The following is a 23,998-nucleotide window of genomic DNA, read 5'->3' as shown; positions in this document are numbered from 1 at the left end:
CCCCACCAAACTTTCACAAAAACACTCATCTAGTTACAACAACAATCAACAATTTCCCCCCACTCTCTATCTGTGCATAAATCTAAATGCAAATTCTATGAACAAAGCTTCTTTCCTAGAACTGCCTGCCTTTGGAACTGTTCTGCTGGCCTGCTTTCCAGATAACTTCGATATCTTCAAGTCGAATATAAACAAGTTTTTGTTGAGCCGCCCCTTCAAATAATCCATTTTTACCCAATTTCAACCACTATTAATATGCTGTTGTCTCAGTGACTACCGCACACTCATTAACCTTTATCCTTGAGAGGCTTTCAGGCCTTTATAAGTAGTGACTTCCATGTAAAAAAGAAAAAAAGGTTCTTATTTTGATTACTTATTGTATAATGTAAATTCACAAAAAAAAAAAAAAAAGGTTATAAAGGTGATGCATTTGGATTGAAGCATTATAATGTACATATATAAAGCTAAGAATGAAAAAAATACACCAAGTTGTAAGAAATACTGAAAAACAATTTTTTTTTTTAATTCAAAGATTTGTGATGTCAGAATATCCATATCAAATGCTTTTATTTTCTTTACTAGAAGATGTACTCACGTTGCCCAGTATTAAACATGTTAAATTCCTTAAAATTAAAAAATAAACAGACATGTGCATATGAGTATTATGTTTTTTTTTCTAAACAGTTCACTTCTTATAAGTAAAAATAAAAAAATACTCAAGCTGAGATCAAAATCAACACCTAAAGACAGTGTACAATAACCATGAGACCAGCTTGATATGATCTTTAAAAAAAAGTGTTTTCAAACCTACTTATTCTTAACATAATCTGTCATGTGAACCTTTTACACATGCATATTCGTGGAACAGCTGACAAACAGATAAAATTCCCATGACCCCTCCCCCCCAACGTAACAATTTTTCAATTTTGACCCTTTAGCATTCCTTCCCCCATCCCGATGAAAACCGATTAAAAAGTTTTCCACATGTCTGAATATCCTATATACCAAATTTCAAATCTGTAGATCTAAAATTTGTTGAATATATAGGTTGAGAAGTGTCCTTTCTCACACATTCTCACTTTTATAGATATATAGATTTTAAGTGATGCTCTGCATCATATGAACAATAGCATTCAATCAAGACCGTAGCAGACAATGACCATGAGGTTGTTTGCACACCAATCAAGAAGACTTTTCAAGAATTCTGGTGAAAAAACTAACCCTCTCAATAATCACTTCAGCTTCCTTCCTCCTTTTGCCAAATGTTTTCTGTCCTTAATCAAGCACTAGTTCACCACCTCATAGATTCTAAACCGCTTTCCTAGAGACTGTATGGATTTAGGCAAGCTTGTTCTACTGCAAATATCCTAACTGTAATCTAATCTCAATGTATACAACCACACATTGGATAAGGCAAGGGAGGGCGGAGTAGTAGCCCTAGATAAGATCTGGTATGAAGATCTTCATGAAAATTGGATCAATATAATCAAATCCTTCTTAGACAAGAGAAAAATCCAGGTTGTTCTCCAGGGTCATACATCAAAATAATAGGATATAAATGCAGATGTGTCACAGCAGTGAATCCTTGAATCTTCATTAATCCAGATATTCATAAAGGACTTCTCTGATAAAATTGTCTCCGAGATGGGTATATTTGCTGATGATACTACACTATAAAAAACACAAGAAGAAAACGAATGAACACATATCTAAGGCGATGGCTGAAACCTTGGAGCAACATATCGAGTCCATAATGGAATGGGGATGCAAATGGATGGTAATATTCAATGCTGCCAAGACGAAGGTTCTTTCTTTTAACAATTACAAGAAACTTTCGCAATCATTGATTGCCATGACTAATAATATGCAACCTGAAACCATTTCGGTCAAACCCTTAGCTTAACATTCACAAGCAACATAAATTGGAACAAATATATTGAGGACATTGTAAAGTGGGCTCTCCCTACCATACTAGAAAATTACTCAGACCCGACAGTATCCTATATCTCTATGCATGGAGTATTGCTAGTACATCTACTACTGGTCTCTTGCTTTTAGACAAAGTCCAAAAAAGAGCGTCTAATCTAATAAGTCCAGCACTATCAACTAAACTATCACCAAAATGTTGCATTCATGTGCCAGTTTTACAAGTATTTTAATGGAATCTACTTTGATGTATGATGTAATCGTCTTGAGGAGTGATACTACTCCCCTACTCTCCATTGAGTAGGTTAAGATCCCCTAAAACTCTGAGTAAGACCGGGTAAATATGCTGAGATTGTCAGTTAAACATTAATCGAATCCCGGACAGCGCCAGGTGACCTATGAAAACGGACAAGTTATTGTGGTTGATAAAAATATAGACAGATATTTTATTGTTTGGGACAATGACAGGAAATGTCAGAATAAGGAACAGTGACATTGTCTGGCCTGAAGAACCCAGGCTCAGACATTCTGGGTTTCTGAGTAGAAAAAATTGACAGGATTTGACCTCTTGGGGTCGTGTGAAAGGATTTCATTTTTGGTCCCAGATTTTCGAAACTGCGGACAGATTGCTGAAATGCACACATGCAATTTGGATCTGGAATTCTCCAGAAACGTGTTTGATCCTGATTGGTTCAGCAGATCGCCCGAACCACCCAGTCACCTTAGTATAAGAACGGCCACCTGGGTCGAGAGAGACGGATTGAAGCCAAATCTCAAGAAAGACACATGCTCCCAGAACGCTTCCATTCCCAGAACGCTTCCATTCATCCAGACCGCCATCCAGTGAACGAAGGATAAGATTTTGTGAGAACTTTCATGTTTTGGTGTACTGAACGATGTACATATGTAAAAACCTGTAACTTTTGTGAAATTCACTTTTTCGTAGTTGGAAACCCTGAGTCTGTCTTCTTTCTTTTCCGGCGCGCATGCGAAGCTTTATTTTTGCTTTTCAGCAGAAATCAACACAGAGCTGAGACGCTGTGTATTGTATGTGAAGACGATCACGAGCCACAGTTTCCGATGAGGTTAGAGGTCAATTGCTGACATAAGCAAGAAACCTGTTACAGATGAACTCGAAGCACTTGCACCCCCCCTCAACTTAAATACCCCCAACTAATCTAACAAGCAGCAAAATCCCACCTCTACAGTGTAAAGATCCTTAAATGCTGGAAATCCTACTTTAATAGTTCCTTCTCTCAACTGCTACAATTTTGAATTCCCTCTCGGGACAATGTTTCCCTGATTGTAAAGTGAACAGACATTTTCTTGCTCAACTTCCTATATAATATTCTTGTAGATTTAGTCCCAAATAGTAGCCCCTTATGTTCAAGTGGCACTGTGCATTTTTTGGGGTGAAATAACACTTTAAAAAAATAAAAACCTACGCTGCATAAAACAAAATCCTAATGATGTGAAATTAACATATTTCTTATTCGCATTCTTCAAACTACTGTTCTCATCTCGAGTGTTATTTTCACATTTCCCCAACTGTATTTTCATGCAGAAGTTAAAATGTAATGCGAATAGACATCCTGCTATTGAGATCCCCACAATCCTACTAGATATGATCGCAAATAGTAGAAGTGGCAATACACCTTGTTTTCATGGATGCAAAAAACTTTAAAAAAAAAAAAAAAAAAAAAAAAAAATTTATTTTACAGTTTTAGAATAATAGAGACGGCATCAATGCTTTGCTGTGTTGATGACTTTTCAAAAAGAAAAGGAATTCTATTGCTATATAGTGAGGTTACCTTAAGGAGGATGAAGCAAGATGTAAGTATAGAGTTCAAGATTGACAGGAAGCAGAAGAGATAAAATAGAAGCATCAATTAGCATGCTGGGAGCAAGATAGAAATTGTTTCAAAGCAAGGCAGAAAGCATACGTTAAAATATAGATTCTTAAAAATAACCAGTAGCCAGTCCATCTCTCTTTCTCTGCCTGAATAATGTACAGGAGATAAAATAAACATGTATTCTGAGTACAAACATCTTCCCCTTAATTATTGGTACTTAACAATTCACCCAGACAGACAAACCTATAGAATTCACCACGAGAACCAACAAAAAGTATGTCATATATGACAGACCATCACAAATGCTATTTCAAGCTTAATCATAACAGACCAAGATAAATTATGTACATGTTAAAATGTAGATTTGTAAAAATTAGCCAGTAAAACAGCCTATCTATCTCTTTGCTTGAATAATGTACTTGGGACAATAAAATAGACATGTATTTAGAATATGAACGTCTTCATATTAATTATTGCTAATTAACAATAAAATCAGACACACAACCCCAAAGTATGTCTTATTAAGCAGTTTCAGGAGACTACCCTCATAATATGTCTGAACAATTTGGAAGATATGCAATATGATCAATTCACTGCAAAGAACTTGTTTTTAATTTTAGATTAATCTAAATATTAATTTACTTGTCTGTATATCAAAAAATAAATAAAATCATCATTGTAAACATTAATTAATGAGAAATGAATCACCGCTCTCTATAGTCATTCTTTATCTGTTAAAAATCATTAAAACCATTTCCTCTACAAAAACTTAAAAAACATGGCTTTCTGTTTACAGTTTCAAATTGGTTATTTTTTATTTTATAATTTAAAAAAAATCATTTTGAGGAGACTAAGATTTTTTTTTTTTTTTATTTTATTACAGATTCTTTTTAAAATTAAAAAAAATGTGCAAGCGAATTGACATCTGTTTCTTTATAATCTATATAAAAAATTATTGTGAAAAAAATAAGTAAATAAATTAAAATAAATTTAAAAACTTGGGTGTTGAATTTTCATTGAAAAAAATCTAAATTTTTTAAATCATTCTTTTTAGCTTTAAAAAGTTAAAGAATTTGTAGAAAAATTGTTTTAAATTCATCATTATTTGTTTTATTTTATTCATTTTATTTAAAATGTGTTTTAAAAATTTTCATGGATTCTGCTATACATAAACATGTTAATTGATGTATAAAGAAAAATGAATCTCTTCCTCTGTATTTTTAAGAGATAACTTTCTCCTTATGTACAAAATCAGTATTTGATTCTGATTTGAGACTTCTTTTAGTGGATCACTGTAACATTAACAATGAAATATAATTTTATTACATTTTTTCCAAAAAATACTCTGACTGGAATTACATTATTTACATTTTGACACCATGTTAAAAAGCCATGTAATTCTATAAATAAAAAATGCCAAAATAAAATTGTAAGTAAAAACACTACCAAACAACGTCCGGTAGATATAGCTATTAACATATATATTGTACGTAACAAAGAGTGCTTATAGAAAATGTAAAACTCATTGATGAAAAACGGATATTCTTAAGATTTGCTCATGTATCTGAATGTGTCTAAGTGGAACAGACTGATGGAAATACTATTCCAAGCTTAGATGCAACGGTTCATTGCAAAAGCTACTCCCAGCTAAAAATGTGAGGCAAATGCTGATCCAAGCTAAAACGTGACAAAAATGCTGATCCAAGCTAAAACGTGACAAAAATGCTGATCCAAGCTAAAACGTGACAGAAATGCTACTTCAAGAATTAGCACTGCAGATGGGTGAGAATGAGATTTCTAAAGTGCAACAGAATGATCATTTTAAGGAAACACTTCAACACATCTAGAATAACATGAATCTGTCTAATACCCAACAGATCCACAAAAGGAATAGGCTGCTCAGATAAACATAGATCTAAAAACTAGTGCTTATTGAAAGGGTCTCAAACCTTGTATAAAAATGGTTTATGGAAGATTTAAAATGAAAGAAAAATTAAAAATGAACAGATAAACATTTGAGTACTTGTACAGTTTAATAAAGACATTAAAAAATTAAAATATCGAAAAAAAGGTCATATTGTACGTATCTGTTTTAGAATGAAATCTCTGAAAAAAAAAAAAAAAAAAATTCACTTAATTTCATCAAGTAGTTCATTTTTTTTTTTACAGCAGAAAAACACACTTATGACAGCAAATCTTTTTTTTTTTTAACACGCCACGGGGAGATCAACACTCCCTTTCCATCTTTAATACTAGCGTTTCTTCCTAAAAATCGAAACATGACTACCTTTTCCTCGGTATCATAACAAATTTTTTTTTCACTGTAAAAAAAACTTGATGAAATAACAGTTACGTACAATATAACCCCATTTTTTTTTTTTTTTTTTTTCGATATTTTCAATTTTTAATGTCTTGATTAAACTGTAAAAGTACCAAAATTTAAATAAAAATTTTCTGTGACAATGGACTGTTTTTCTTTATCTTGCAAGCAATGTTTCAGTTATAGTAAAGTCCAGTATAATAAAGGTCCAAAATATTGTAAAAATAACTGAACCAAGGTTAGAAATACATGTAAATACCATCAGGAATGTTCATGTATTTCTGACAACGATTATCATTTTGGTTATTTGTATGTTTAAGCCAATGTAATCTCTAGTACATCTTTTCTAAGTTGTGAACCTCTACATTGAACTCTGGGAACCTATACAGAACTTCAAACTGTACCCTTTATTCTACGGGGATAGATTGTTCTTGTTTTTTCAGCTATGAACTCATGGTGTAACCATCATTTCTAAGTGACAGCCTGCTCAAACTTAATGATTCAATTCGGTGTAAATCTATAATTCCCTTGAATATAACAAACATACCAAAAGTAAAGAAAAATCAACGAACCTGAAGAATTTTGCACCCACCAGCAATTTTTTTTTTCATCTTTTTTCAGCGGATTATTATTGAATAGAAAACTAGTCTACCAGATTATCAAAAAATTGAAAGAGTCAATATTTAAACATCTGTAAGGGTTGCTTGGTTTCTAATGCAACATTCAAGTCGATTGATCACGCATTTTAGAACAACTCAAGTGTTTTGAGGCCAAATTTCACGAATTTAGCCTTTTTTTAGTAGTTTAGTCTTTTTTTTTTTTTTAGATTATTTTAAAAAGCGAAATTTTTAAAAAAATGCTAAATTCACAAAATTTGGCCTAAAAATATTGAATGGTTTTAAAACGGGTGATTGATCTACTAGAACATTGCATTAGAAACTGAGCGCGTCCTACAAATATTTAAATATTGACATTTTTTTTTTTTATATTTTTGGATAATCTGGTAGAGTAGCGTCAATTCGATAATCCGCTGAAAAAAAAAAAAAAAAATGATGAAAATAAAAAAAAGAGACAGGAGGCAAGATTCTTCAAGTCCATCTAAAAATCTTTATAGGATATATACCCATGACAGCAAGAAAATATCATACACCAAAAGCCACGTAAATTGATCAGTAGTTTTATTTTAAAAAGAGAAATTTAATTTTATGGCTAAACAATGGTTGTCGATATCTGAATACCGTTTTTGCCGGACAAAGGAGATAATTTCAAATAATTCAAACTTTTGTGAGATTTTAGAAAGCCATTCTTAAAATGGGGAGAATGAGGGAAAGGTAACTAAAAAAAAAAAAAAAAAAAAAAACACAAATTCGTTTAAAAATGATTTTCTATAAATAAAAAACTACTTGATCTATTTATGCAACCCCTAGTTATATTTAAACTTCTGCATATCAGTACAGTCAGAAAAGCAGGTAGCAGGAAGGTAATTCCAAAATCTAGTTGTTCAAGTGGGGACACTATTAGAGTAGAAAACTTTCTGGCATTTAGGGGCCTTAATAGTGAAGGGGTGTGATTTTGTTGCTTAGTGTTTGTTTCCCTTTGCCTATTCTTGGGAACTAGACCTGCTACTTCAACTGTTCTACATCTAATTCAACTTTTCCATGTGGCCATACAAACAGTCTCCTGTTTTGCACACATCTCCCTACATAGTTCAGATTTAATCTTAAATCATCAGATCTAATCCTGTCTTTAAGATTCACGCTTCACATCCATCATTATCATTCTCATATCATTTCTCTCCATGCAACGCATGTCCTCAACCTTACCACCCAGGTTTACTTCTATGCATCAACACACTACATACACATGCCGGTTAGATTCTTCCTTTGTACAGAATTTAGAACTAGCGTTACCATTATTGATCAGAGTTAAACAAAAAACAATTCTCAAGTTCGAAAAGAGGCACCTGAAAAAGGTCAGAGGTTACATCAGCTGAAACATTGCAAAAATAACCACGATTAGATTAAAATAGTAGTTTGAATATTACAAAATATTGATCCTCGTATAAAAATTTTCAAAACGAGAAAGTTTATCCATATTATCCAAACCACTATTCTCATCTTTAGTGTTATATTCGTACAATGTTTCGGTCGATGTAACTCCCGACCTTCTCCAGGTTGGTTGGTTGGTTGTTTTTGTTTTACAGCATATCAACCCTTTTCAGGTTATTTAATGCCGAATCCAGTGATTTTGAAGAACGTGTTTTTAATAGAATATATTTGTTGTTTTTTTCAAGTCGGTTTCTATTTAACCCATAATTGGGACCCTAACAGGTACTACCACTCGGGGTCAGAGTGGACCTGGGAGCAATGGCAATTAAAGGGTGGCTCCACACTCCCCAAAGCCCGCAAGCCATCGGATATAGTTTAAGGTCATATCCAGGACCACCTTCTTCAGGATTATCCTGTTCGTGGCGTAGTGGATAAAGTACTTGGTATAATTCAGTTGTAAGTTACACTCTTCTGGAGGCTGAAGGTTCAATCCTCCATGCAGGGGGTGACACTGAAATACAATTGCAAATTACTTAGAACTTCTACTCAGTAATGGATGACGGAACAAGAGAATGTCACCCCTGTTAATTTTTTTTTTTATTATTGCATTTTCATCCCAAACAAGACGCAGTGTCACTTTGATGTAGGGGGATACTATCTGAGACATAATTTGCAGAGATACTATGTAGGAAGTTGAACAGCAAGATGTCTGTTACCATTACACTTGAACTTCTGCATGTCAGTACAATCAGGAATGCAGAAATCAAGAAGGGAATTCCAAAGTCTAGCAGTCCTAAGGAAGAAACTATTAGAGTAGAAGGATTTCTTACCTTGGGATCTCTATCATGTAGGGGTGGGATTTTGCTGCTTGTTGGGTTTGTCGGAGGGGGGGTGGTATTTACAAGGACTTGTAGTTCGTTGGAACACCCACCACTAAAATACTTGTAAAACAGGCAGAAGGGTACAACATTTTGTCTATAGGACAGGAGTTGAAGCCTAACTGACAGTGCAGGACCTGTTAGGTTGATGACTCTTTTGAACACTGTGAGAGACTAGTAGCAGATGCACCAGCCAAAATGTGGCTACAGTACTCCATACATGGACGAATGGTGGTCTTGTAGGGACACAGAATACTTTCAGGCGTAAGTAACTTTCTAACACGGTAGAAAGAGCCTACCTTCTTAGCAGTAGCCTAGGCAATGCCCTTAATGGGCATTAATGTAATAACGGGTTCTATTCAATATTCTGTGCAGAGTTCAACATGATAGACCTAAAAAATGTTGGAGGTTACACTGACCGAAACAGGCAAATAACACGATGAGAATAGTAGTCCAAATCATCTAAGATGAATTATCAATCCTCATCTCAATAGTTCAGAAACATGAGAATGTTTGTATTTGGCCTAATTCACTTATCCATCAGTTAGCATTATTTTTTTTAAGATGAGGAAGAAGAATATTGCAAAGTTATTTGTGCAGAAGTTGTTTAAAGAGAAGAAGGTCATTCGATACTCACCCAACTCGCAAAGGGTAGCAAGACATGTTGGCAGAATTCGATCCGTCTTTTTTGTCCCTAATCAGTTAAATTGGTAAAAAGCTAATAAGTCTTTTAACAAAACAATTTCACCAATCTTCAAGCATTATCGACAATATCGGCAATCAAGAAAAAGTGCGTTTTTGTTTATCGTTAGATTTGTCAACGTTTTCGACAACGTCAAAGCTAAAATGAGAACAAAATCAAATCAAAATAAAGTTTAAAGCTCTCCCCATAATATCTTTGATATATTCAGGAATATGACATTCTTTTTATTATGTCGCAAGCAATAGAGTGCAGATGGAGAAGAGAGAAGTCAAATTTAGTCGAGGGGAGCATCCAACCATATTCAAACTATCTTCCTTTCTTTTAACATTTCCGTATCTAGTTACAGAAATTACGAACTCACAATTTCAAGAAAATCTATGATAGCAAATTGAATAATGGGTAATCAACAATTTCCCCAACCACCATTATGTCATTTATACCAATAAAGCTAAACTAGTTGCCCAGCAGTTCACCTTGGACTCCACAAAAGACTACCTCTCAAATTTCCCTTTGCAGACAGAAGCTGCACTCTATCTGATCATACTATTTCTCCATGTCTATGATATAAAAACAAAAACAAAAAAAAAAACCCTAAACATGCATGCAGACCTGATCTTATCCTTGCTAAAGTAATAAACAATTACTCTGCTAATCTGGCCCCTATCGTCTCTGAACTATATCTTGCTTTCCTGATAGCTGGAAAATTTCCTGTGTGGTACAAGTGTTCAAACATTCTGGTGAAAGAATTGACCCACAATATATTGTTTCAGTCTCCTCTCATTTTTTGCTGAAATCTTTGAATCTTCAATCGATCTAGCAATAGTCTGCTGCCTCATTAATGCTAAACTTCTTTCTGACCAACAGTATAGATGTTGACAAACCCGTTCTACTGCGGATATCCTAAAATTCATCAACAGATGTCAGAATGCTTTTGACACTTAATAGATTTTTTTCCTCAAACAGCTTGCCTTTCAAGTTCCCTTCATATTCCCGGTTCCATTGTCTGTACAAACATGCAGAAATTTAAAATGTAATGTGGACAAACATCTTGTTGCACAACTCCTCACTTAGGATGCCCCTATGGATATGGCACTTAATTCACAGGAGCCCTTTATATATCATTGACAATTTGCCTTGTTTGCAGTGAATTAAAAAAATTTTTAAATAAAAATACTACTAGGACTTATACTTGATTGTATGCTCCAAAGATTCTAGTCTTTGGAGCATACAATCAAAAGTTAGCCCCAGGCATCACCACTCATGAATAGTCTCATTTTTTCTACCCCAGTTATTTTTATGGTTCTTTTTGTCTCAAAAATTCATTCACTTTTCGCCATGATTGGAGGAGCGTATTAGTGTACCTATTTAGCAATAAGTGACATTAGTACTAAAAAAAAAAAAAAAAAACTAATTAAGTGATCATTATGAATTTTAGAACACAGCTGTTTACCACGAGGGTGGGTAACGTGGGCTATATGTATTTATTTTTCCTTGTTTATTTGTGCTTTTTTCTTTAAGTGTTTATAAATGTGTATTTATTTTTCCTTGTGTATTTGTGCTTCTTTTTTAAGTGTGTTTATTAATATGTTATTTACATGTGAATCAGTAAGCGCTTTATTTCATATGTTGGAACGCCTAATTGTACGTTTTTATAATGTACATGTGTGAATGTGCATATGTGGACGTAGGTGTGTTTGTTAGGTTAAGGTGTGTTTATTTTTTGCTTCTATATTTTTTTTAATGTGTAATTATAGATGTGTGTGCATTTTACTCATCTACAGAGTGGTTTTGAAGTTGTAAATGACATAAAAATTACATCTTCATTCCCATGTAACGAGGAAGAGGTTACTTACCAAGTTCACATATCGTGGCCAAGCAGGCACGCCGCAACCTGTCACGTTCAGAGGAGCCATCTCGGCCAATGGCCACCATTGGGTAAAGCAACGATAATGGGACATGGTGAGGATAATGTTGGATTATTTTTCGAATAAGTTTCATTGCATGAATACGTTCAACTTCGTTGCTTAGGCAAATATCCAAACATCTAAAAATACAGAAGAGAAAAAAATTTGAAGCATTAATATTATTTCATACATTAGTCATCTGGACAGTATAAGAAGATGGGCACATAATGAGAGACTTTGATGGTATGGTCGCATTGAATAAATGGATGAGAGTCTTCATGGCATACAGTTTAGTCATTAACCCTAAGTTGAAGGGTCAGACTTTCAACAACATGCAGTTCAGTGAGGTAACAAAGCGAAGTGTTTCAGTTCAGTCCAGTTAACGATGTGGACCTATATTGAGAATTAACCAAAAGATGACTGTCTCCTCCTCCAAATTCCATTTAGGTTCATGGTCAGGAAACAACTGAAAGTTTTCTTAAAAAAAAAAAAAAATCTAACATTATCAATCCTTTTTTTCTTTTAAAACTTCAAGCAGTTAACAGTTTCCACTCTAGTCTTTTACTTTTCTTCCTTTTTCACCGTCTGAATCTCGACGTTTGTTTTGGCAATATACCAACCAAGTGCTACTATATTTGAATAACAAAAATAATATTGATTTTCAAATAAAACATTAAAAAATTATGCAAAATGATAAGGTAGAAAATTAATTATCATGAAAAAAGGTGTTTGTAAATAGAGCGAGTTAGTTTCAAAATCTGATTCGAACTGAAGAGTTAACAGGGGAGGTAATTAAGTTTTCAATATCTTGGAAATCTAATGCCGAAATTTAATTATTTTTAAACAACTTAAAATAAAAAGTTTAAAAATTCCCAAATCATGTATATTATGATTATTTTTGTTTTCTGAATAAATTCTGTCTGTTATGGTGTTTCAACTGAGTTAGTTCCCTTTTGCTTATGTCATATGACCCAACATGCAGCACGTGTGGTCCCCTTCTGGTGCTGAATGTGAGATGACGCCACTAAAAAATAGTGAAGAAATGATGAATGTGAGAAGTGTGAAGGGCTAACGTTGCCTTCACATTTTTGCCAAGTTTCAGAAAATTTTAATGGATGAGGCAAAAGTTATGGGGTAAAAAGTGTCATTTTTTGCAATTTTGGGGCATTTGTGATCCCTTTTGAGCGCCTGGTAATGCCGAATCCCAGTGAAAATGGACAAACGGTGCAGTTTCACACCTTAAGACATGTATATTGGAATTCAGCACCATGGAAAAATCACTATATAGACATAAATATCAAGTTTTTGAGTAATATGAAAAAAGAGCTCCAAAAAGGCATTAAAAGTCCCAGAGTGATGCGAACAAGAATTCTGCTAGGGTCACCCATACTGAATTTATATTAAGAATAATGGCCTCCACAGTTTGATAAAGTTACATGCTGAGGCAGTTTCAGAAATATCTAATGGATGGATCAAACGCTAGAGCAAAGAGTGCCATTTTTAGCCATTTGGGGGCATTTTTGACCACTTAAGCCCCTAGGGACGCAACAGGAATTTTCGCAAAAATTTTTTTTTTACTGTGCACATCTATTTAACGAAATAGAATTTGTGGCAAAATTACAGGAAAAACTAATGGACGGTTATTGGACTAACGGACGCATGGACGGACGCCACTGAAAACACAGGTTCCTCTCTGATAAATCGGAGTACTAATATGTCTGCCTCAGCATGTAACTTTATCAAAGTCTTTACCCTTATCAGAACCGTTTCTCACGAATAATTAATTTTTCTACCTTTTCGTTTTCCATAATTTTTGGATATGTTACTATTTGCAGGATGACAATTACATAGGTACAATTTGTTTTACTTGAAATTCAATATTTTTTCTTCGTTATTTAAATATAGAAGCACAATCAACTCTTTAACTCAAATATTGTTATATTTGCAAGCGATTACAATGTAGAAGTGACTTCATACTGGGCATCTCCATTTTATTCATCTAAAGAATTTTTAGTTGCAATTATTTTCAAGATAAGATTATTTTGACATTGTAAAATCTATTTCCTTAGTAATGTGTACTCTTGCTATCCCTTTTTTGTCAACCAATCATATGCTTATATTTGCGTACGAACAGAGAAACTCCTAGAAAACAATTTTATTTACTTGCCTGAACACTAAGGCAAAACTTTTTTTTTTTTTTTTTGAGATGAGGATCGATTATTCATATTTGGATTCTTCAGACTACTGTTCTCATCTTGAGCATTATTTTCACAATATTATGCTTAATGTAACTTCCAACCTTCTTCAGGTGTATTTTGTTAAACTCGGAAACATGCATATTTAATCCACAGGGGTAGCATGCTTTCATTCCGTCAGCCATAACAAGGTAGAAGTCCCAAGTAATTTGTAATTGTATTTTTGAGAGTCACCCGCACTGAGAATTGAACCTTCAACCTCCGGAAGAGTAACTTATAATTTTACCAAATACTTTATCCACTACGCCACGGGTCCTTGCAGATTGAATAAAGGGTTCCTTTCAAAATTCCATGCAGATTCCAGAGTTTGACAAGACACACCTGAAGAAGGTTAGATGTTGCACCAACCAAAACATTGTGAAAGAAAACACTCTCGATGAGAATAGTAGTCCAAAAAATCGAAATATGAAAGGTTGTTTTTTTGTTTTCTTTATTAAGACCGACATTGATTATGCCATAATGGAGATGATGTTTTAAACAGTAAAAATTACTTACCTTGCAATCAGATAGTCAATCCGCAAACTTACAATCACATCAAGAACCTTTTTCTCAGTTAATAAATAACGAATCACTCTCAAGGTGGCTGCACGTACTTCCTTGGCATCATGGAGAAGCCCAACTTTCAAACTGAGACATAGAAAAAACAAAAAAGATTTTGCAAATGGGTTAAAATATTTTCATTTTGTATGAACCTATACAAAATTTTTTAAAAATACTTAAAGAAAAAAAAACAAAACTATTAAGTAAAAAGAGAAGATGGAAAAGATGAGTATTACATCACAATCCAATGAAATTAGTTGTTGAAGTTGATGCTGGTTGAAATGTGTATTTAGTTTGATATCATTTATGGGAAGATGACACCAGTGCTAGCCAATCAACTTCTGACAGAAGCTTAACTATTTCAGAAAAGCAGTCAAGAAATATGGAGTTAAAACTGAAGTAGTTGCTTCTAATGATGGTGTAGTGCTGGATCCGGAGATATTAGTTGCAAAACATAAGATAGTGTTATTCAATCGAAACAAAGGGAGACAATTTTGTCAGACTTAATCAGAGTTACACGCAATACACTACACTTCTTTTGTCATCGTATTGCATTGTGAGACATTGTCCACGATGGCTCACGATAAACACATAATGTTTTCTACATGCAATAAACTGGGAAAATGTCATTTAACCTGATAATTTCCTTCAGAAATAACACATGAACATTTTTGTACAACTTGTTTATCATTAGCATATTTTCATGTTAAGTTCATTTTTTTTTTTTTAAATAAAAAAATTAAAAAAAAAAAAAAAAAGTTTTAATTTTCAATTTAAATTTTTTTTAACCTTTTATGACCTGGTTGAACTAATTCGTTCAGTCATAAATAAATGAGTATAATTGCATAAATAAAGTAGCAATTGATTCAAACACACCTTGTATGTATTAGTTCAGTTATCTAGGTAGATGCCAGATACATCCAGATTGCAACTGTCCATTGCTTACACTCAGTATGCCGCCATATAAAAGTAACAATAAATAATTTTTTAATCATCTACATCGTAATTCAGGTCATAAAGGGTTAAACTTTTTTCTCTTAATTTATTTTTTTCTTTAAAATTTTTTTTAATAAGAATTTTACTCACCAACATAAAATTTCTTCAATGCTATAACCGAGACTCTGTTCAGAACCGACTTTATTGATGAGCTTGACGAAACAATTGAGATAGCCAAGCTTCTTGTTTTTAGAGACTCCATTTTGACATACAACGTTGCTCAAAATTTCTTTCACATTTTCGCAAGGAGCTGAAAACAAAAGAGAAAAAAAAGAAAGCATTAATAAATAGACAGTGCATATGCTGCATCCCTGGTGCATAATAATCTCAACAATGCACTAAACTTCTTATATGTACATAAGCAGTGCAGTAAAGCTGCAAAGCAAAAGAAAGGTGTGCCGTAGCAAGACCTGAGCCGGACAAGATGATCTGGAAGTCAAATCTTCCGATCACAATGAAACATGACTTTGAAGTCATTGTTACATTATGGTTATAGTCAGCTAACATACTTAGCAGTGACAAGGTAAATCAGTTCCTTCACTTTTTTTCTCATGCCTTTATCTCCCCTGTATATGTACTATTTTTTTTTTATTACATTTTTCAATCTTTTTTATTTAATAATCATTAAAAAGATTTTTTGGTATTATTTTGATTAAAAATGATTGAAATTAGTTTTTTAAAGAATTATTGAAAACACTTTTTAAAATCTTTTTAAGTAATGAACTATTTAATAAAGACTAATTTGTGTTATTTTTATCTATATAATTTTGCTAATTTTTATTGTATACTTTATGAAAATGTCCTTTTCTTATATTTTATTTCAATAAATCGTTTTAAAATAGAAATACTAAAGAACAATAAAAGTGAAGGAACTGGTTTGCTTCGTTACCACTTCCGGTAACGCTATGCCGGAAGTTAGGAAGTATGTTAGCCGACTATAAGCCAGCAGTTTTTGTGTATGGAAGCATCACATGCAGACTTTCACGAAAAGATTAGAGAAGAAAATTAATGTTGTTTACACTAGAACGCTAACAGCCATTCTTAACATCTCCTGTGGACAGCATCTTGTGAGAGAGCAAATCTATGGACACCTTTCAGAGAGAGAAGAACCAAATTTGCTGGACACTGATGGGACAGCTAAGGATACCAAAACAAAGATGAGGTTTAGTAACAAACTTGCAGAGAACCTACATCAAACAACTAGTAGAAGATTCGCAATGCACTTATGCCAGCCAGAATCTCAAATTAACAATGGTCCCCAGTCGCATGTATATACCTGTCAAGAGAGATGACAACATTAGGTTTTTGCAATTCTTGCAGGGAGGTGTTGACACCAACCTACATACAGCACCTGGTATTCCAAAATAGTAACACCACTGGTACTGACCAGGCCCGACGTTGCTTAACTTCAGTAATCTGATGATAACCTGTGTGTCAATGTGACTATTCCGTATGCACCTATGAAGACATACCAAGTGTGAGGGATGATAGAGGGAGGTGACAAGCATAATTAGTTGATGAGGAATTTTGTGAAATTTCTTTTTTCCGTTCTTATATCAGGTCAACAAGAAACTTCTTGCAGTTTTTAACTTTTAAATTCAGATTAACATATTTCAGCTTAAAAATTTATTGATCGAAATAAGCACCATCAGAATCAATACACTTTTACCAATGCAAAACGTGTATTCATGCCAGTAACGTAAAAATCTTGCAGTCTGGTGGCGATAAAGTTGCTGAAAACGTTTTTGATATTGCTTAGGTTTTTGAAACATTTCTCACACAGAAACTTGTCAAGATGCTTGAAAAAGTGGTAGTTAGTAGGTGAGAGGTCTGAAGAGTATGGCGAATGAGGCAGAGTTTCGTAGTCCAATTTATTCAACTTCTACAGGGTTGGTTTAGTTATGTGCAGTCGACCATTGTCGTAGAGGAGAATCAAGCCTTTTCTGTTGACTAATGCAAAGTTTCTGAAACATTTTGTTAATTTGTTGGCAGTACTTCACCATAATGGTTTAACCTGCATTCAAAAAAACTAATGGATGACACCAGTCACAAACCACTAAACAGTCAGCATGACCTTCTTTTGGTGAAACTCTGACTTCATGAAATGTGGAACTTCGTCAGTGTCTGACCACCGAGCTGAGCATAGCCAGTTGTTGTAAAGAACCTACTTTTCATTGCAAGTCACAACCTGGTCGAGAAACGAGTCATTCTTGTTGCATAAAAGAAGAGAAGATGACACTTTATAATGGCATTTCTTTTGATTGTCGTTCAATTTGTGAGGCACTCATTTATCAAGTTCTTTGTCTTTCCAATCTCTCTCAAGTGGTTGGAAATCATTGTATATGTTACGTCTAATTCAGAAGCAAGTTCTCCAACAGTTGTGTGTGGGTTGGCTTCGACTAATAGATCATTGTCAGCATTCGATGGCCGACCACTACGCTCATCATCTTCAAGACTCATCACTGCCACGAAATTTCTTAAACCACCATTGTGCTGTATGTTCAGTAGTGGTTCCTGGGCCAAACACTTCATTGATATTGCAAGCTGTTTCAGCAGCTTTTTGGCCTAGCTTGAATTAAAATAAGAAATTGTGCAAATTTGCTTTTTTCCAGCTTGTATTCAACATTCTGTAAAGACAATTGTTTTAAAATGAATGTAATTTAAACAATTAAAGCAAAAAACTCTTTAAAATGATATATAAAAGTAAAGATATTCTAACAAAAACTTATTTGAAAATACATCATTTGAAATGAAAATGAAAAATTCTACAAGAACTTTCAACATATTTCATGTGTCGGAATAAGCTATAATTAAAGATCTTATCAAACTGACAATAGAACACGAAATAAAGCATGCATGCATTATCTAATCAATGTTAAAGTGCGAAATGAAAAAACATGTTCAGGAACCTTCATGTGCACATCTAATAAATCTAGAAAAAAAAAAAAACAAAGATGAACTTCCGACTAATCAGATAAGCAGCAGCAGTCAACACGTCGCCAAGGTCTCCACATCCAAGAAACTCATCCTTTTACCGCCAACAAAATACGCGCTGTGGGGTTATTTAAGCCAGAGACATCACTGGGGAAATTACGACCTGTTAGTACTAGTGATAGGATGATTCCAAAGTTCTTCATAATTCCAATATAATTACCAATACCGGTTCTTAAAATAAAAAAAATCACCAAATATTTATTTACAGAGTTGTTTTTCTTTATATTACCATAAAAACGCATACGATATAAGGTATATATTATTTTTCGTGAACGTAAAAGTACACTCGTGTGAGTGATCTATACATTTTAATCTTGCTTATAGCTTAAAACCAAAACACATTTACCATTTTATCTTTGGTAGCAGTAATGGAAAATTAAGTTTTAAAACAAAAACAAACCAAATAATCGAACAATTACAAGAATCGTTTCTGGCATTGGAAAGTAGTTACAATTTTCTGATACATTTAAAATTTCCGATTTTCTTGATTCTGATTAATCGTCCTGACACTAATTAGTACCATCTGCAAGTATCAGCATTGTCAAACAACTACAAAGTCGTAAACATAAGCATCAGCCACATAAAACCAGACTGCAGCCAAATGACACGCTGCAATCTCCACATTAAAGCAAAACACATATTTCCCCACCACGGATTTAGAATCTAGTGGGAGGCCTAAGTTCACAATAGCAACATTATTATCATACAAGCAAGCTTACAAACAACTCATAACAAGCAGTAGCATCTAATTAATTAACAATGCCACAAACTATTACTACTACTACTAACATAGATCGTTCACTTACATGAAACAAGCACAAGAGATATTTTCACTAACATCTTTAAGGTTTGTAATTGTCTGCATTTTTGAGATCAGGTGTTTTCATTGATTGAGATTGTCGGACTGACTTCCTCATCTTGGTTGTTATCATCACAACGTTTCGGCCGTTTTGAACTCCGGCCTTCATCAGGTGTTTTGTATCGAACTGGGGAACCGTTTGTTAGGAGTCTCGAACCCAACCCTTTATTATAGTCAATGGCCATAATGGCCAAGTGGTCCTAGACGTTGTATCAAAGTTTACAGTTACCCAAAGGTGCTGAGTTCAATCCTGAACAAAGGCAGTAAAAAGTAACATTCAAAACAGAGAATCAGCAACTATTTCCCAGAGCCTAGCTGGAGTCCGAACACGGTACCCCCGTAATAATAATAATAGACGGTCGGGTTCGAGACTCCTAACAAACAGTTCCCCAGTTCGATACCAAACACCTGATGAAGGCCGGAGGGCAAAACGGCCAGAACGTTGTGACTATAACAACCAAGATGAGGAAGTCAGTCCGACAATCTCAATTATCTTTAAGGTTTTACCAAATAAAAATATTTGTTATGTTTACAACCGCTGTTTATCACATTCCATGCATTGTTTGATCATTTGCATTTTAATTTTATTGTTGTATGCTTTTACCAGAATCGTCATGACGCATAAGAAAAGTGTAATGAAAATAGCTTATAATTTTGGACATGAAATTTTAAATTTAAAAACGATTAGAAGATACTAGCTAGCAGCCCGGCATTGCCCAGTCATTCAATATGCTTAAACATGATTTTAATTTCTGCAGATTGCATATGAATTATTATAGAATCAATCCTCTATTGATGATTATATATTACCAGGAATAATTTGCCCGGTGGACTAATTCGTAAAAATAAGAAAAAAAGAAAACCATAATAATGAAAATGTTGTTCAAATTCAGTCTGTGTTTGTTTATAATATCATGTCAGCTGATATTTGGGCTTGATAATGAATGCCCTGAAAAAATCACTTATGATTAATGTTTAGTTTTAAAATATGCAAACAAAGAAATGATTTGTGGCAATTTTAAATGGTACCTCTTTTATTGTAATGTGGCACAATGATGTAGCCCCTTTTAATGGAGCTAAGGGCTACATTAATAACCCCTATATCTAGCTTCTAACCTTGTACCTGACTTTGTGATGAAGTTAAAAACGTTTCATGCAGGTGTTTTGTGGGTTTGGGAACGTTAGATCATGTCGCTTGGGTTTGAATGACAAGTGTTATGAAACTTGTAGCAGTGTCAAAATCATTCCAGAAAGGTCAGACTTACACGCGGATATCTGAAGTAAAAAAACAAAGCATTGTGTGAAACGCATATTTCTCTATCTCATTCTCTCTCTCTCTCATTCACTCCTTTTCTCTCTCTTTCAATGAAGAAAGGGAAAAATAAGATATAATTTCATTGTTTTAAATCAGTAGAGGCTTTGCGCGCTATATGCGATGGGTCGACTAAATGTGCTCTTGATTGTTAAATAAATTATATATATTTTTATAAAAATGCATTCGTTCGCTGTTTTTATACAAGTGTTCGATTTCAGCATACCATTAATGCCGACGACAGAAAGCTGCCTGTAACGACACAATGAACACGCAACAAGCAACGATGGAAAGATGCCTGCAATGACCACACATAATGCGACCCGTGCCAGACAGTTATAGTCGACGACGGTTCGACCCATTTTCGTTGATGTTTCCAGCATGTGTCTATCGTTTAGACATAGTTTATTTCCCGAGCAGCTGGTTGCGTTCCCAAGATGTTCCCCAACCAAGTAACCTTCCCGGGAAGCGATAGCACCACAGTAAATTGAACTCATTAATAAGAAAAAATAAAAATAAAATGGTGAGGTACATCCAGGCTCGAACATGGGATCATTCGATCTGTAGTCAAATGCTCTTCCACTAAGCTACATCTCCAGATTATAATAAATGGTTTTTTTTTGTTTGTTTTTTTGTTTTTTTAAGAAATTTGCTAAAATTTTCCGAGGTCATTGAAAAACTGTCGTAGAGCCAATCTTTGTATTTTTAAAGAAGGTAGAAAAAGAAAATACAAGTTTGTTGAATAAAAGTTGGTCATTTATCCAAAAGAAATCCTTGGTCTTTTTTCGAAATCTCTTCGTAGTCAGTTTGTGGTCCAATTTAAAGGGTCACAATTATAAACTGAAAGAGCCTTGGTTCACTGCGAGCGGTTAAACTATGAGTGTACTCTCAGTATCTATTTGCTTCCACACGTAAAACAAAATGTGACACAAGGTCGTTTTTAATGTGGGAGAAAACCAGCTCCCCTTAAAACAGGCACTCTGGTAGTATGCAAAAATAAAATTGCCTTAGTATAAAAGAGTTCCCCCTTCCACTAAGAACAATTAAACTTGCATGCAACATCAGAGCAGATACCACACACCGGCCATCAGGTTGAATGAGTGTACTCTTTGCTTGAAGGTAGAAATGTCTGGCATTATATAAGCCTAACAAATCTATATTGTCCATAGATATAAGGATGTTAACTACCCCAGAAAAAGTAGAGATTATATTGCATACTCAAACCTAACAGATTCTCCGTTTGTTCAAGGAATACAATATTTCTGTCTTTCAAAAATGTGATATTAGATAAGAGAAAAATCCAGGTTGTCCTTGACGGTCATACATCTAAACAATATGATATAAATGTGGGAGTGGCTCAGGAGTCTATCCTTGGACCTCTACTATTCCTAATATTCATAAATGACCTCCCTGACAAAATTGTCTGTGAGATGGGTATATATGCTGATGACACCACGCTCTATAACAGACACGACAGGAAAACAAATGAACACACATATCTAAAGAAATGGCAGAAACACTAGAGGATGACCTCCAATCTGTAGTGGAATGGGGACAAAAATGGATGGTCACATTCAATGCTGCCAAGACTAAACTTGTTTCCTTCAATGACTACAAGAAACCTTCTCTACCAATAGCAATGGCCAAAGACTCTTTATCTGAAAGTACATCTTTTAAACTCCTCGCTCGTTCACAGGAAACAGGAGTTGAAACAATTACATTACGAGTATTGCCAGGACCGCTGCGAAAAAGGTAGGTTCTCTTTACCGTGCTAGAAAGCTACTAACACCTGAAAGTATCCTGTACCTCTATAAGGCCACCATTTGCCCATGTATGGAGTATTGCTGTCATATTTGGGCTGGTGCATCTGCTACTAGTCTCTCACTCCTAGACAAGGTTCAAAAGAGAGTCATCAACCTAATAGGTCCTGAACTGTCATCGAAGCTTCAGCCTCTGTTCCATCGACGAAATGTAGCATCCCTCTGCCTGTTCTACAAGTACTTTAACGGTGAATGCTCCGAAGAACTGCAAGCACTTCTACCCCCTCGTCGTAAATACCCCCGGCAAACCCGACAAGCAGCAAAATCCCACCCCTTCACAGTTGAGATCCTTAGATGTAAGAGAGCCTTCTATACCAGTAGTTTCTTCCCCAGAACCGCTAGACTTTGGAATTCCCTTCCGGATTCCTGCTTACCCAACTGTACTGACATGCAGAAGTTCAAATGTAACGTGAACCGACATCTTGCTGCCCAACTCCCCACATAGTACCCCTGTAGCTTATGTCCCTGATAGTAGCCCTCTACATCAAAGTGGCGATGTGCCTTGTTTGGGGTGAAAATGTAATTTAAAAAAAAAAAAAAAAAAAAAAAAATTTGAACCCAAAACTATCAGGATTGTTAAAAAAGATTATTCCTTTGATTTTCATATCTTTTCTTCCGATTTTTTTATGTCGGCATTTGTTTTTCGCCCCATTTTCACTTTGCAATGGTCCCGTATGGTTTATTATAAATTATTAAGAAAATTAACCAAGATTTTTCTACGATATAGTCATATTATTTATTAATTAAAATATTTTAACTACAGTATATTCATATTATTTATTTATTAAAATATTATGCAACATTACAGAGACATATGTTGTTATTTATAGTTATCATCACCTAAAGTAAGGATTGACCGAACCTACAACCTCCAGAAAACTGTTGATTAAGAGTAAACAAAACTTAACCATATTGTGCTACAACATTAAAGGAGATGCAGTTCAGAGCACCCGTTATTGTCTTGACAGATCGACTTTGCAGTGTAGAGAGATCTCTTCTCTATTTTCCCCTGGTAGATGCTTGACCAAGTTTCAATTTCTGGTTATGTTTTGTAAAATATTCAAGAACTTCCTGGAAAAAATAAAAATCATTTCTTCCTTTTTCGTGTATCTAAAACCGAACAGTTTCCATGTACAGTTTCTTTCTACGCACCTCCTAGCTACAACGACCATCAAGTTTCACTCATTCCCTATCTGTGCCTAAATGTTAGAACTGCCTGCCTGGACTACAATACAATCATTTTCAAGTCCAATGTAAACAAGTTCATGTTGAGCCCCCCCCCCAAAAAAAAAAACATTTCTACCACTACCTATAAATATGCTGCTGTCTCAGTGACTATCATACACTCATTAACCTTTATCCTCGAGTGACTTTTGGGCTTTGATAAGTTGTAACTCCCATGTAAAAAAAAATAAATAAATAATTCTGCTCATGTGGAAAGACAAGTAAACCTTGTACACAGTAATCTTTAAAGCTTTAAAGCATTTTTTTTTAATGAAAAAAAAAAAAAAAATTTTTTTTAATTATTTACTAACAGGCACACCAAATATTACCTGAATGAATGAGGTGTCTCCCAGCCTTGAACCCCAT

The 23,998-nt window shown here is 34.3% G+C and overlaps 1 protein-coding gene across 7 annotated transcripts in view; it reads right to left on the bottom strand.

Annotated features, from left to right (window-relative positions):
* The window catches only part of LOC145261281 (rapamycin-insensitive companion of mTOR-like), a 435,824-nt gene that overhangs the window by 333,119 nt on the left and 78,707 nt on the right, over positions 1-23,998 (bottom strand). For 6 of the 7 annotated variants that reach the window (XM_080119764.1, XM_080119763.1, XM_080119761.1 and 3 more), the window contains 3 exons: positions 15,514-15,673; positions 14,383-14,514; positions 11,582-11,772 (listed from right to left, as the gene is read on the bottom strand). In XM_080119764.1, coding sequence (XP_079975890.1) covers positions 11,582-11,772; positions 14,383-14,514; positions 15,514-15,673 — 483 coding nt within the window. Of the gene's footprint in view, positions 1-11,581; positions 11,773-14,382; positions 14,515-15,513; positions 15,674-19,223; positions 19,273-23,998 lie in introns of those variants that run through there. The other variant, XM_080119767.1, reaches the window with a different exon arrangement.

Source organism: Euprymna scolopes, chromosome 37 (assembly GCF_053919585.1).
Source record: "Euprymna scolopes isolate OS-2025 chromosome 37, ASM5391958v1, whole genome shotgun sequence".
NCBI classification, from domain to species: Eukaryota; Metazoa; Mollusca; class Cephalopoda; order Sepiida; family Sepiolidae; genus Euprymna; species Euprymna scolopes.
This window is presented reverse-complemented; position numbering and strand designations above follow the sequence as displayed.